Source organism: Excalfactoria chinensis, chromosome 4 (genome assembly GCF_039878825.1).
Source record: "Excalfactoria chinensis isolate bCotChi1 chromosome 4, bCotChi1.hap2, whole genome shotgun sequence".
In the NCBI taxonomy this organism is placed as follows: domain Eukaryota; kingdom Metazoa; phylum Chordata; class Aves; order Galliformes; family Phasianidae; genus Excalfactoria; species Excalfactoria chinensis.
This window is the reverse complement of record NC_092828.1, coordinates 38,755,657-38,768,868: the sequence shown is the minus strand read 5'-3', so window position 1 is coordinate 38,768,868 and position 13,212 is coordinate 38,755,657. Positions and strand designations below refer to the sequence as shown.

The 13,212-nt window shown below is 39.5% G+C and overlaps 1 protein-coding gene across 1 annotated transcript; it reads left to right on the top strand.

The window, feature by feature from the left end:
* Positions 1–36: 36 nt before the first annotated feature.
* On the top strand, positions 37–11,305 carry LOC140251822 (alpha-fetoprotein-like). The gene is made up of 14 exons (XM_072335912.1): positions 37–136; positions 1,519–1,579; positions 1,813–1,948; positions 2,919–3,121; positions 3,638–3,785; positions 4,033–4,130; positions 4,754–4,883; positions 5,789–6,003; positions 6,876–7,008; positions 7,776–7,873; positions 9,071–9,209; positions 9,642–9,865; positions 10,700–10,832; positions 11,261–11,305. The coding sequence occupies exons 1-14, from the start codon at positions 52–54 to the stop codon at positions 11,303–11,305; spliced, it is 1,848 nt and encodes a 615-aa protein (XP_072192013.1). The 5' UTR covers positions 37–51.
* Positions 11,306–13,212: the final 1,907 nt, after the last annotated feature.

Here is a 13,212-nt window from a genome sequence, read left to right as displayed (position 1 = left end):
ATTCTCAGAGATTAACTAAACCTATCTCCATCCCTGCCAAAGGCTGACATTATGAACTGGAGAACAGTAATTTATATTATTTTATTAGTAAGCTTTACTATAGTCAGAGCCCTGCCTAGAAGTTATCGGGACACAGGTAAGAACGTATCTCATGTTTTTATTCCGTTCTTTCATATAACAGTGATGACTGCAACTTAGCATGCATGATTATTTAGTATTGTTTTACCACTGCTAGTTCTACATTAGAGATCTATTGTATGTGAAAGATACACAACAGAACTGTAGCTGTATAATTCTAGTCTTGTGACCACCCTTAGACATATCACCTCTTAATTTCTTGAGTCCATGTGCTGCATGATACAGCCTAGTCCACGCAGAGAGGATGTGTACTGAAGGGTAATTTAATCTATAGGAGTGTGGTTATTCCACTAAATTTCAGGTACTCCAAAACCTGTTGAAGCAAAGACTACAGTTGTTCTAGCATCCGTACATAGTCCATGGGAGAAGGACAGTGAAGTAAAGAGAGGGATGCTACATCTAGCTAGTTGTTTAGTGTAGCTGTGTCAGGAAATCACCCTTTATTATTCTTTGGAGGAGTCTTTCCCCTAACCACCAAGGAGCCCACGATGGCTGCATTTGGCACTGAGTTTTAAGTCCCAAAAAGGAGAAAACTGAAAACCTTCCACAGTGTGTGGGTCTGACGAGTCTTTCACATTATATATTTCTATCATTGGTCACATTTCCTCCTCTCTAGAACCTTCAAATGCACTAACAACTGCTTTTATTTATCTTTAACCATCATCCCAACTGACATTTCCTTACTACTTAGAGTAACTGGGCTAACTCTTAATTTTGGCTGATCCTTTTATACTGCTCTCAGCCCTACTGACATGGGTGTGAGATAGACCCATCCTGACTAGGGAAGATGCTCCTTATTTCAGAATTAGTCTCTGAAAGTACTCTCTGATAAACAAGAAACTCAAGAAATGATAGGACTTAGGCTTCGCCATTAATAAAAGATCCAGTGGCAAAGGAAAATATCTGCATATAATTTTCAGATAAATTGGACACATTTGTTTTCCACAGGGCCAGTTAATGGCACATAGAGAAGGATGAAGTTCTGTGACTTTTTATAGAGTTTTATTTAACAACATAGTCCTACATTTACTGCGTATTTTCTACACAGGGAAGCCTTCACCTGCAGCCAAATGATCATCAAGTACACTTTTAAATAGCTAAGACAAGGCTAAGAAGAGGTTTCTAAGGTGTTTATTTAACCATGTGATGTGCATCATCATAGCTGAGCACTGTCTACATTTGATTCTATCTCCCTCCCACAAAACATGAAATAGGAAGGGAAATTACATTGTAGCTCAAAAACAAATTGTTTCCCACCCTCAAGTCAAATAGATAGCATGGCCTCATGCCCTTCACCTTAGTAATAGTACTCCTGGCACTGAAATCTGCTCTTCTGAAACTCCAGCAATTTATTCAAATACCAACTATCTTGTTTTTCAGAGGAAAAAAACAGCATCAGCCAGCGGTTTTCTCAGCTGCAAGAGAACAATTTCAAAGCCATGTAAGTTATCCGGGTAAAGACTCTACTTGCAAATTTGCTGTCTGTGAACATCCCTATGGCATTTTGTACCATTTGGAGATGAGCATGCATTGCAAGTTGTACACTCCCTGTTCCACCAGCCTGAGCCAACTGGTGACAGAAGCCCTCCTGCTGTCTCATGCAAAAAGTAATACAGTTATTTTTATTTTTTAGATAGACAGAAACGTTCTTAATGATCTCCATTCTTCCTATAGTGCCATGATCATGTTTGCACAGTATGTGCAAGGAAACACATTTGGTCAAGTGGTTAAAATGGCTGAAGCTGTAACAGACTTTGCCAAAAGGTGCACTGATGTAGACAGAGACAACCCAAACTGCCAGCAGCCTTTGGTAAGCAAAGCTTGTTCTTGTAATGTGGCACAGATTTTCAGAAGTGACATAATTTCAGAGTGCTGACATGCATTTTTGCAGGCAAGAGTTAGATATTAGGAGACATGGTTTACTTGTGTGTGAATATTTGCTCTTATTGACTCTTTCCTTCTCCATGCTCACACATAAAAGACATCTCAAGATGAGCAAAGGATAACAAAGTCCTTCACAGAAAATACCACAGTAGCTTTTGAAATCCTTGACCTCTTAAAACATTTGTAAACCTGAGCTTTTTTGGCTAGCATAACAAAACTCAGTAGAAGACAGATATTTCCAGCGATTATGATGCTCATAGGAGCTTTCTCCACTCCATTAGCTCACATTGCTAGTATTCAGTGGAGTCTACTTCAATGCACTGTCAGAGAGCAGCAGATTGAATGATAGAAAATAGATATTAGTCTGTTATGTCTCTTCTATTTGTTAAACATGGGGCTAAAACAAATCCTGAATTAAAACAGTTCCCAGCTGAACTGACAGCAACTGACTGACAGCAAACCTGAGCACTGCTACTTGATGAACAAGGAACCTGAGAACTGTTATACAAACCTGAGACTTGTCACTATACAAACCTGATTTTAATTAGAAAAGAATATGGATCCTGTTGAGATATGCAAATCAAACAATCATCTTAACTGTAATCAAGAAATGAGGAACTGAATGTTTTAAGTTCAGTGGAAGCTGAACAGTATATTTGAAAGCTAACTCATTATAAAGTCTATCTTGGCATAACAGTAGGTATCAGAGACTGACATATACGTTTTAGAATTCACTCTGACACTGCAGGCAAAGCAGGGGTAGTAATGAGAGAAACTATACATTTAGGCAAGTTAGGCCTTGTTGGGTTAAAAAGTCTCCTCCTAAAGCTCACAGGGGTGAAATGGAATCCTCACACACATCTGCTTTTTTTTCTTTTTCTTTTTTTTTTCCACAGGACAGGATCTTCCTCAATACAATATGCCAGGAGGACAATCTTCCTAGGTTTACTGACTGCTGTGCTAAAAAGGACCCTGAACGAAATGATTGCTTCCTCTCCCTTAAAAATTCATCAAGAGGATTCATTTCTCCTTTTGAAAGGCCAAATGCTGAAGCTGCCTGCAAAAATTATTCAGAGCATCGCCATTCATTACCGGGATAGTAAGTAAATAACTTGTAGATTTGTTGCCTGCATGTGATGGTTATGAGCCTCGAGACCACAAATGCAGTATCAACCAAGATGTCCAATGAGACATCCTGCAAAGCCTAATGAGAAATATTTGAATAATCCATCCAGGTCTATTTGTCATCATGTGAAACCTGTTCTACCACAACCTACTTTGATTATAGGTCAAAATGTAAAACAATCTGACCCATCTCATTGTAGTTTAAATAAAGCACTCATCTGAAACACCCATGATCTGTCTTCGGTCCTTAAAAGCCAAGAAGACCTTTTGCTGCCTCTAGACCAAAACTGGCAGGAGCTTGGCATTTTATTTCCAGAAAAATGCCAGCCTCATCAGAATTCTTCCAAGATACACTGCATCACACAGCTTGTTGTTTTGACAAGAAAACAGTTGCTTTTAGTAGCTATAAATCAGCAGATACTGCAATACTACTGCAGCTCCCTACATTTCAGGGCTTACTCTGATAGTAAAGACATTTATCTCTTTTTAGTTTTATCTATGAGGTTTCCAGAAGGCATCCTTTCCTCTATGCCCCAACAATCCTTTCTGTCGCTATCCAATATGATGAGATGATGAAGGACTGCTGCAGAAGTACTGAAGACTCCACTCATAACCTGGATGAATGCTTTCGGAGACAGGTATTGCAAAGCAAGAGTCTGGTTTCATAGCATGTGATCAGTGGCATTCCCATAACGAAACAAATGTTGAAGTAGAGCTATTGATTGTTTCTTTTTCAGCATCTGCATCTGATGTTATAATTCATTCTGCTAAGGACAGGGTGAAATATGGCTTGAATGCTACTTAATTACTTAAATCAGCAGTTTTAGCACAAAGCGTTGTCTTGGCTTTCTTCCATTTTCATGGTCTGTATTTCCTTTCTACCAGGCACCAAAGGTGGTGAAGCCCATCAGAGAAGATGGCCTAAGGCAGGAACACACATGTGGAATCCTGAAGAAGTTTGGAGAAAGGACCATAAAGGCTCTGTGAGTCTTCCCGATGCTTACTAAACAAGACTTTGTCTTGTTCACTTTGTCTGTTAAGATGTAACACATTGCTTGTGTCAGTGCTTCCTGACTGCTTCACTAAAGTCCCTGTCATATGTCAGCTGAAAGCAGGTTTCCACCTGCACACGATACAATGGATGTGAATATTGAAACATGGCCTGTGTGCAGGCCACCAGTAGCACCCAACAAGGCAAACAGACTAGTACAAACTGATACATGACAGTAGTCACTGTTTTCTTACAAGCTGCCATTAGCTTTCAAAACTCCAAAACCAAAGTTTGAAATGAACCCAGCTCTTTGTGATTCAATGTTTACGAGGCAAGTAGAGCTTAGCTCTCATAAGACACAAGGTTGTTATTGTAATTTCATGTTCACCTACCACATTTCTTTGTTTTCTCACACTAAATTTCACCTGAGATCCATAGATAACTCTGAATATCTCAGCTTTGGCTTCAAGTGGCATCTTTTTAAAATCTCCATCAGTGACAGCAGTAACAGGCCATTTCCAACCAGTTTGCATACAGCCCTTTACATACAAGTAATGAAAGCTATCGCGGCCTCACACTGTAAATATTAGCAATAACTATTTTTCTCCATTTTAGGAAACTCGTGCAGATAAGCCAGAAATTCCCTAAAGCTGATTTCTTTACTGTTACCAAACTTGTGTCGGATATTGCTAACATGCACAAAGACTGCTGTCGTGGAGATATGCTGGAGTGTATGCGTGACAGGGTAAAACATTTAATATTTAAGTACATTTAGAGAAATTATATGCCTTTTCTTCTTTTCTCAGATCTTTTTTCCTCCCGTGTTGTACTTTTTTCTCTGGAGCTGAATTCTTCAGTCTAAAAACATGGTTGAATTGTCCCATTTGACAAAAAGTCAGCAAATGAACTTCGTGACTAAAATGGCATCATTCTGTTTTAGTGAATCCTGTTGCAGCTCCTAACTGCGCCATATATTTTCTGTGGAGCTTTCAGCAAAACGTGTATTTGCCTTTCCTCTGTTCTCTTTGTTTTTCTATCATCCCAAATCCATCTATCTCACTACTTGTCTGAGATGCCTAGCTCAATAACTAACTTCTCTGTTTAGGTGGTTATCTGGCACCTGTCAAATGGGAAACAAAAGGCTTCAGCAACTGTATTGGTTATTAGTATGCAGATGGTAGCAAATGTACAGAAAGTATAAGTAAAGGAAAACTCACCAGTGGTGGTGCCTTGGCTGAAGAAGCTGGGGCAGTCCTCACTGGTGAGTGATCTCCAAGAGATGCTGCTTCAGTGGGAGTCAGCCCTTAAATGAGGTCTCAGAGGGGATGGAGTCGAGCTCCACCCCTTCCGGGAGCACAGCTACATCACTCTCACCTGTGCTCCCACAGCTGACCCCACACTTGCCTCAGCTGATTAATCAGAGGTTCAGGCTGTGATTACCAATCTCCCATACAGCAACTAGAGCAACAAGACTTCTGTTCTGTTCTGACGGATGATTGCTGTACAGCTGTGGTCAGAAGAAGCTTTGGCCTTCTTCCCTTTGAGAGTCCCCTTCTCTGCCTGTAAAATGGGGATAACAACACTGAGCAAAAAACCAAACAACAAACCACCAAGATCTGATTAAACCTCCTGCCTTTCTTTGCTTTTCAGGAAGAAATTCTACACTATGTCTGCACCAACCATGATGTCATATCAAGTAAAATTAAAAAGTGCTGTGAAAAGCCGCTGCTCCAAAGAAGTGAATGCATTATTAATACGGAAAATGATGACAAGCCTGCAAACTTGTCTCCCCAAGTCAGGGAGTTTATAGAAGACAAAGGAATATGTGAACGCTTTGCTCAGGAAAAAGATACCCACTTGGCCAGGTAACATGCATCTTCCTTCCGTCTTCAGTTTTGCTGTTCTACTACTTGGGTTATAAGATGTCAGTTTGAAAGATAAAGATCAACTCAATTAGCCTCAGATTTGTCTGCACTGTGAGCACGTGGGCATGTAGGAACTGCACAAGGATATCTTCATAAAACACTAACCTTAGAGGGTATGGAATGAGAACAAATGCTGAACAAGTCACAATTATTCCAAGGAAAACTGAAGAAATGCATGTGAAATTTGGGTACTATCAGTTCTGATCTCAGGCTTAAAATCCAGCTTTGATTCACTCTTTAATGGGAATAAAAACACATACCTAAGTGATGCTCATGTCTTGATTTAACAGGTTTGATACATTTCTTTTCTAGACATGTTCCTTTGCGTGGTGAAGCCCTGACCCTACCTGTAGTAAATCTAGGCAATAATAATAATAATAATAATAATAATAATAATAATAATAATAATAAAAAACATGCCACAAGCTGCAACAGAAACAGTATCAAGTCAAAAATAATAAAGTCAATTAATTTACTTCAAATAACACCTATCACTTCCATTTATGAGCAGTGCAGCTAATAGATTGAGCACAATGCCATGTAGGGTGACTGCTTTGAGGACAGCTAATCTTCCCAAGATCTTCTGAGAAATGGCTCTGTTAATGGAAATTACTTCATTTAGCTGGGCAGAGCTTAACAAGCCATGTTCTGTCCGAGCTGAATTCCAGGCTGTGATTTTGTGAAATTATCCCCATTACATGGAAGGTCAGATGAAAACATCCCAAAGGCATCCCTACGGTCCTTACCATCCCCAGTGTCCTAAAAGTCATGGTTTTGTCTTACTGCTAATTCCCAATGCGCACATATTGCAGGTTTCTCTATGAATATTCCAGAAGACACCCTGAATTTTCTGCTCAAATGCTTTTGAGAATAGGTAAAGGATATGAGGACCTACTGAATGAGTGCTGCAAAACTGGCTCTCCAGAGAACTGCTGCAGCAGAGGGGTAAGTGCCTTACACAATACATGCATGAATTCAGGCACACAACCACACAGTCTGTTCTGGCTAAATAGTGCTTGTGGGTACTAGAGCTCCTGGGAATGGGACAGGAAAAAACCCTCTCTTGGTGTACATGTCTGATTTCAGGTATCCAGCCTCCTCCTTTCCCTGTGGGTATTTTGCAAGAATCCGCTGCTTCTATACTGATTTAACTTGGATGGACAGATGCCAGTGAGAGGGATGGAGCTAACATCTCTGTGAGCTGTTACTCTCTGTTAGACACCCCTGCAGCACCACCTGCCCACTTGCAAATGGAAAAGGCCTTTGCTCAGAGTGCAGTGAGGCACTGGCACAGGCTGCCCAGAGACTCATAGGTGCCCCATCCCTGGAAGTGTTCAAAGCAGCCTGGTCTGGTGGGTGGCAACGAGCCCATGGCAGGGGAATGGAACTGGTTGGACTTTAATGTCCCTTCCAAGCTAGTCTCAGATATAGACATCTGCATCGTATATGTCTGAAGTTTAGAGCTACTCTGCCTCAAATCTAGCTTTTCATCACTTATAGAATAAATATTTAAAGATGATTGAAGTGGACTTCTGTCACATTCAGGCAGTTCCGAGGTTTTAGACAGATTAAGACCTTCTAATGAAATTAAAACTTGGTGGTACATTCCAGGTGAGAGGCAGCTATGGAGATCAAGGCTTCATCATAAGGCAGTAGGGCATTCTGCATTCCCAGCGATAAAGTGACTCCTCAAATTAATTTACTTTCCTCAGGAAGAAGAACTGAAGAAACACATTTATGAAACTGAAAGTGTGATGAAGACAAGCTGTGACATTTACAAGGAGAAAGGAGATTACTATTTCCAAAACGAGTATTAATCTTTCATTTTTAAAATACCTATCTGCTTACCTGATGCCTGCACAAGATGGATACAATGTAGGCTGGAGTAAATCCATGGATGGGAAAAAAGCTGGGCTAAAGGACATGACTTGATCGTTTGGTCCAATAAGTTACTGCCTTTAAGATTTTCTTTCCTTCTCATTTCCAAGACAAAATTTTGTCCTCACCCAGCTCACGAGGCAGTGAAATGACAACTTGTTCAATCTCTCTTTCACTTTTGCTATGGATTGGTGTGTTTTGTTTTTGTTTTGCACTATAACTGCATTTTGAGGTGTGAGCTGTAACTTAAGAGTCATAAATTTGGCCAAAAGGCAGTTCATGCATCTTTTGCAAAAGACCTTTCTCTAACTCCAGCAGCAGATGAAGCTACTAAGAACTGTAACAAAAAATTAACTACAGCAGACAGAGCAAAACCTGACTAGCTTTGCTGCGTGCTGTGCTTCAATGCAACATGCAGGCACAAGCCTCCTGCAGGAATTCTGGCCTTGATTTGCAATGTTAATGAGCACATGCCTAACAAAGTATGTAAGCAATTTCAAATCTATAAACTGCTTGCATGAAGTTAGGCTTCTGCTATCTTTGTCTGGGGAGAAAGATATAGGGAGCTTTTTATACTCTTGGACATGTTTGATCTTTAAGAGACTTATGGAACTAGAGGTTTGCAACAAACCCAGTATGCTCCTCCTTCTGTGTAGTGTACCAGTTTTTATGGTTTCCCTGGTTACTATGGCTAATAAGCACAATTTTTAAGTCGGAAAAAAAATAAACAACTTTTTGAGCTTATCTCCTGCTGAGATCAGCTCTGCCAAGAAGTCACTTGAGTTCAGTTTTGCTTCTAAACAAGCTCCCTGCGCTCTCAGGAAAGTGAACAACGCAGGGAAAATATACATACCATTTCATAAGGGAGACAACCAAAATATAAATGGCAACGTTAGCTTTAATTTTATTTAGCCTGGTAGGAGACTGGTCAGAAAAAGGAGAGATCTCACAGAGAGCATGCTTATACTTGCCTATATGAGCCTATAAACCCCAGGCTGAGTTCTGCACTAGTAGGAATGAGTGTTCTGCTGTGGGATTTGACTGGAGCCTTACACAGTTGAAGGCGGCGGCTTGCTCACTGTTGGCTCCTTGAATGTAAGTGCCAATATCAAAGACATTATCATTTCAGGCTTCTCCTGAGCTTCACCAAGAAGATGCCTCAGCTAACATCTGCAGAGCTGATAAAATTCACCAAGCAAATGACCACAATTGGCTCCAAATGCTGCCAGTTGAGCCAGGACAAGCTATTGCCTTGTGCTGAGGAAAATGTAAGTTGTCTTTTTGTTTTCTTACTTGTCTTGGTCCTATTTTTTTGTTTTCCGAAGCTCTGTGTCAATTCCTGCTACAAGCAAAGTCCAAGAGCTTGGAATACCAAAAAATGGGCAAAATGCTCACTGAGCTATTGAGCTTTCCTGAAGATGTACTTCCAGATACACACCTGCATTAAGCATAACACAGTGGTATTGAAGTCATTGTTGGAATTACTCTCTGTGAGTATGCACTGCAGGCAATCCATTTAGCAGAACGAATGCAGAAAAAGCATTCAGCAGGAGAAAATCCCTTTTATCTTACAGACAAAGCATAATTTAAATTCTCAGTCACTATTTATAACTTTACTAAAAGCAGCATCTATATTAGGGATTTTTTTTTTAAAATAAGGAAATAACATGAAATTGTGTTTTTCACCTCTTCCTGTAAAGCTGGATCTTGTGCTCGGAGAAATATGTAGAAGACACCTGGCCAATCCGATAAACCCTGCTGTTTGCCACTGCTGTAGTAGCTCCTATGCTCTCAGGAGGCCGTGCATGGGGAAACTCGAAATTGATGAGAATTATGTGCCCTTGTCATTAACACCTGATCTGTTCACTTTCCATGAAGACTTGTGTACAACTGAAGAAGAAAAGTTACAGCACAAGAAGCAGGAGTAAGACATACTTCTACTCTGTTACCCTTGTTCCTTATTTTTACCCTGGCAATTCTCACCTTTCCCTTGTCTACTGTACTTGTCTACCTTCTATAAGATGCCCTGAAAAACAGCCATATCCAGCCTACCTAACTGCTTTTCTTTCTTCTTATCTTTCTCCTGCTTTCTTTTGCAGTCTGGTTGAACCCGTATTTATCTGCTTTTAATTAGAAGTCATTTTTCAGAGGTGGGTAGCTGTACTGGTAAATACAGCACCAGATAGGAAGCAACAAGAGCCTGAACTTTGTTCCTCACACTGTCGTCTACAGAAACTGTGAAAATCATGTCATAAAAACATACTAGAAGAACAAGGAAGCTAATGCATGACCTTTATGGTTTAACTGAATCTTGTCTCTCATTGAGACAGACTATGTATTTATCCACATCCCAAGCATTCCTTCAGTCTCTGGATGCTTGTTTGCCTTTGTCAGAGAAAAGTGCCATGCTGGACTTCCCACTACAAGGAAAAACAAGTTATCTTGGATAACTTATGCTATGTCAAACTCATAATGTGTAGGACACTCTCGAGTGGTAATAGCACAAATCAACTGTATGATTTGTCAGGGATATTAATGGTGGAACAGCTTCAAAAGCAAGCACTGCTATTTTACTTGACAGGAGAATAGGGAGATCCCCACTGCAAATACCTGCCTGGTTGGTTCATAAAGATGAAAAAAAAGCTATAGAAAGCAAGTGGATAATAAGAAAACAGATCTCACTGAACTAGTGGTTGAGAAGTGCTTCTTAAGCTGCATGCTCACCTTCCAGCTTCACAGGACTTTGCTTCCCTTGCAGAATGCTCATCAACCTCATCAAATACAAGCCCCAGATCACACAAGAACAGTTGACCTCCATCACCGTGGCTTTTACTGCCATGAGGGAACAGTGCTGCAAGGAAGAAAATCGTGAGGCATGTTTTGTGAAAGAGGTATTGGTTCAGCTTTCACCTATATGCTCTTAATCAAAATGAAAACACAATAGTGTAAATTTCTCCATTTAGCAACAAAAACAAAGCCTGGCTAGCCACAATTCCTTTGGTTACTTTTCCAAAGATCTTTCCATAGCTAACAGTACTGGACTGAATTTCCTTTTAAAATAACTTCCTTTGCAATAGGAGTCTCTAATTATCTTAGAGATAGTCAGGTGCTGGCACAGGCTGCAAGAGGAGGTGGTAGAGTCACCGTCCCTGGAGGTGTTCAAGAAATGTTTGAGTGCTGTACTGCGGGACGTGGTTTAGCAGGGAATATTGGTGGACAGTTGGACTGGACAATCTTAGATGTCTTTTCCAACCTTGGTGATTCTGTGATTCCATGATCATTCTGATTTTATTGCTTACAGATGTTTTGCTTCTTTCAGGGTCCAGAACTTATAAAAAGAAGTGAAAAACTGCTGTCAGCCTAAAAAGCTCACTTAGAATACTGGAAGATTATTGCTGAATGCTATGGAGTTGCACAAATTAAATATTACGCATATCTTTTCTAAATATTCATGTAGTATAAACAGGAGAATATGAGTTATCATAGTGGAGAATACTGTGGTTCCTTACATACAAACCTAATGAAGTCAGTACAATTTTCACCAGCTATAGTTCTGCCAATGTCTGATTTTCCACCATCAACAAGGCAAAGCGCTCATCCTAACAGGAATTTAAGTAAGTGTATGAATTTTATTCAGATGGGGGAGAAATTTCTGTGATAACTTAATGCGTAGCTTATATGCCCTTGGTTCAAAATGATCACGAGCACGTAAAATTAAAACCAAAACAAATAATTTAAACCTACTTGAATCAAAAAATAAGATGCAACACACAAGATGCATGGATGGAAAATGAGGTTTTAAATGTGTCCAAAATCTAATGCTACACATTATTACTTTTCTTGTGCAAAATAATCATAGAAGAAGAAAAAAAAATAATCTAAAGTTTATGAAGCATAAAGAAAAATATTGAAAAAAATCTGCTCATAACAATTTTTAGAGTATTTTTGAATCACCAAATACTTTTTTGGTATTTTAATAGGATTGTCTTTGAAATACAACACAGTCATTCACTAACAAGGGCTGCTGTGTGGAACTGTAAAATTGCCTTTAGGCACAGAAAGATTATCTTGGTCATCCCAAGCAGAGCAAAGAAGAAGATAGATGAGCAAAATGTCATTAAGGTGAAATGTGACGCTTTTGGTCAGCACACAAACATTTAGAGAAAGCACCAGAAGGCTGCTGAATTTAAAGTATATAATAAGAGATAATATTCCAGAATCAGATTGAAGAGGTTGATCAAATGAAGTCTTCTTGTAATCCATCCTGTGTATACTGCTAGGCAACGTTTTCATTAATAATATAGTGAAAGGAAAAACTGTTCATTCAATATGTGACAGAAAATAAGGTGGATAGAGACTGTTGCAGATCTCACTGCAGCATTTCTGATGTCAAAGTCATCTTCATAAATTACAGAAATAGCCTAGAAAAACACCAGCTGTGTTCGGTGAAAACAAATTAAACATGTGACATAGGTATAATTAAGCAACTGCAGTAGTATGGTAGAAGAAAAATAATCATTATGGTGTTGAATGAATAACAGTGCAGTTACAACAAATCACAAACTGATTAAGAGTCACCGATATTTTGCTGCTAATTGAAGCCTAACATCATGCTTGCATGCTGGTGGTATAAAAACAATATTAACAGATGAAACAGAAGAATGAGATACATCACATACACATCACGGTTTTGTTTTTCTCACCTTTCATAAGGACTTTGCTGATGTACGTGAACAAATCTGGGGTCTCAGTTGCAGACAGAATTTCACTGAAAAGAAAGCAACAGTTAACAGTCAAAGTTCCATTAAATAAAAAAAAAAAAGAAAGAAAAAAAAAAAGAAAAAGAAAAAGAAAGGGAAAACAAGAATAGATTGGGGTTGTGTGGTTTAGTAAGAAGGGCTTTAAGATCATGCAAGTCTTCACCTATTGAAAAAGACAGGTCCCAGGACAAAGATAGTCATCAACACATAGTAGGGAAAACAAAGCACCAGAATCAATGGTCTGGAAACGGTAGGGAGCTCCAAAAGAGACAGCTGGCATTACCCAAGTGCCAGTGATTTTTTCAGGCCAAAAAATAAACAGAGATCATCTAATGCTTCTCTCCGCACAGTTTTCTCGGGATTTAATACTCCGATGCACATCACTCCTCTGGAATCTGGGGGTTGGGTTTGGGCAATGTTTTTTTAAAAACATTATCTTTCCTCCTCAAAGTCCAGTGATGACTTGGGGTTTTTCCTCACTGGGTTGCTTAGTAGCAGCAAGATTAGGTAG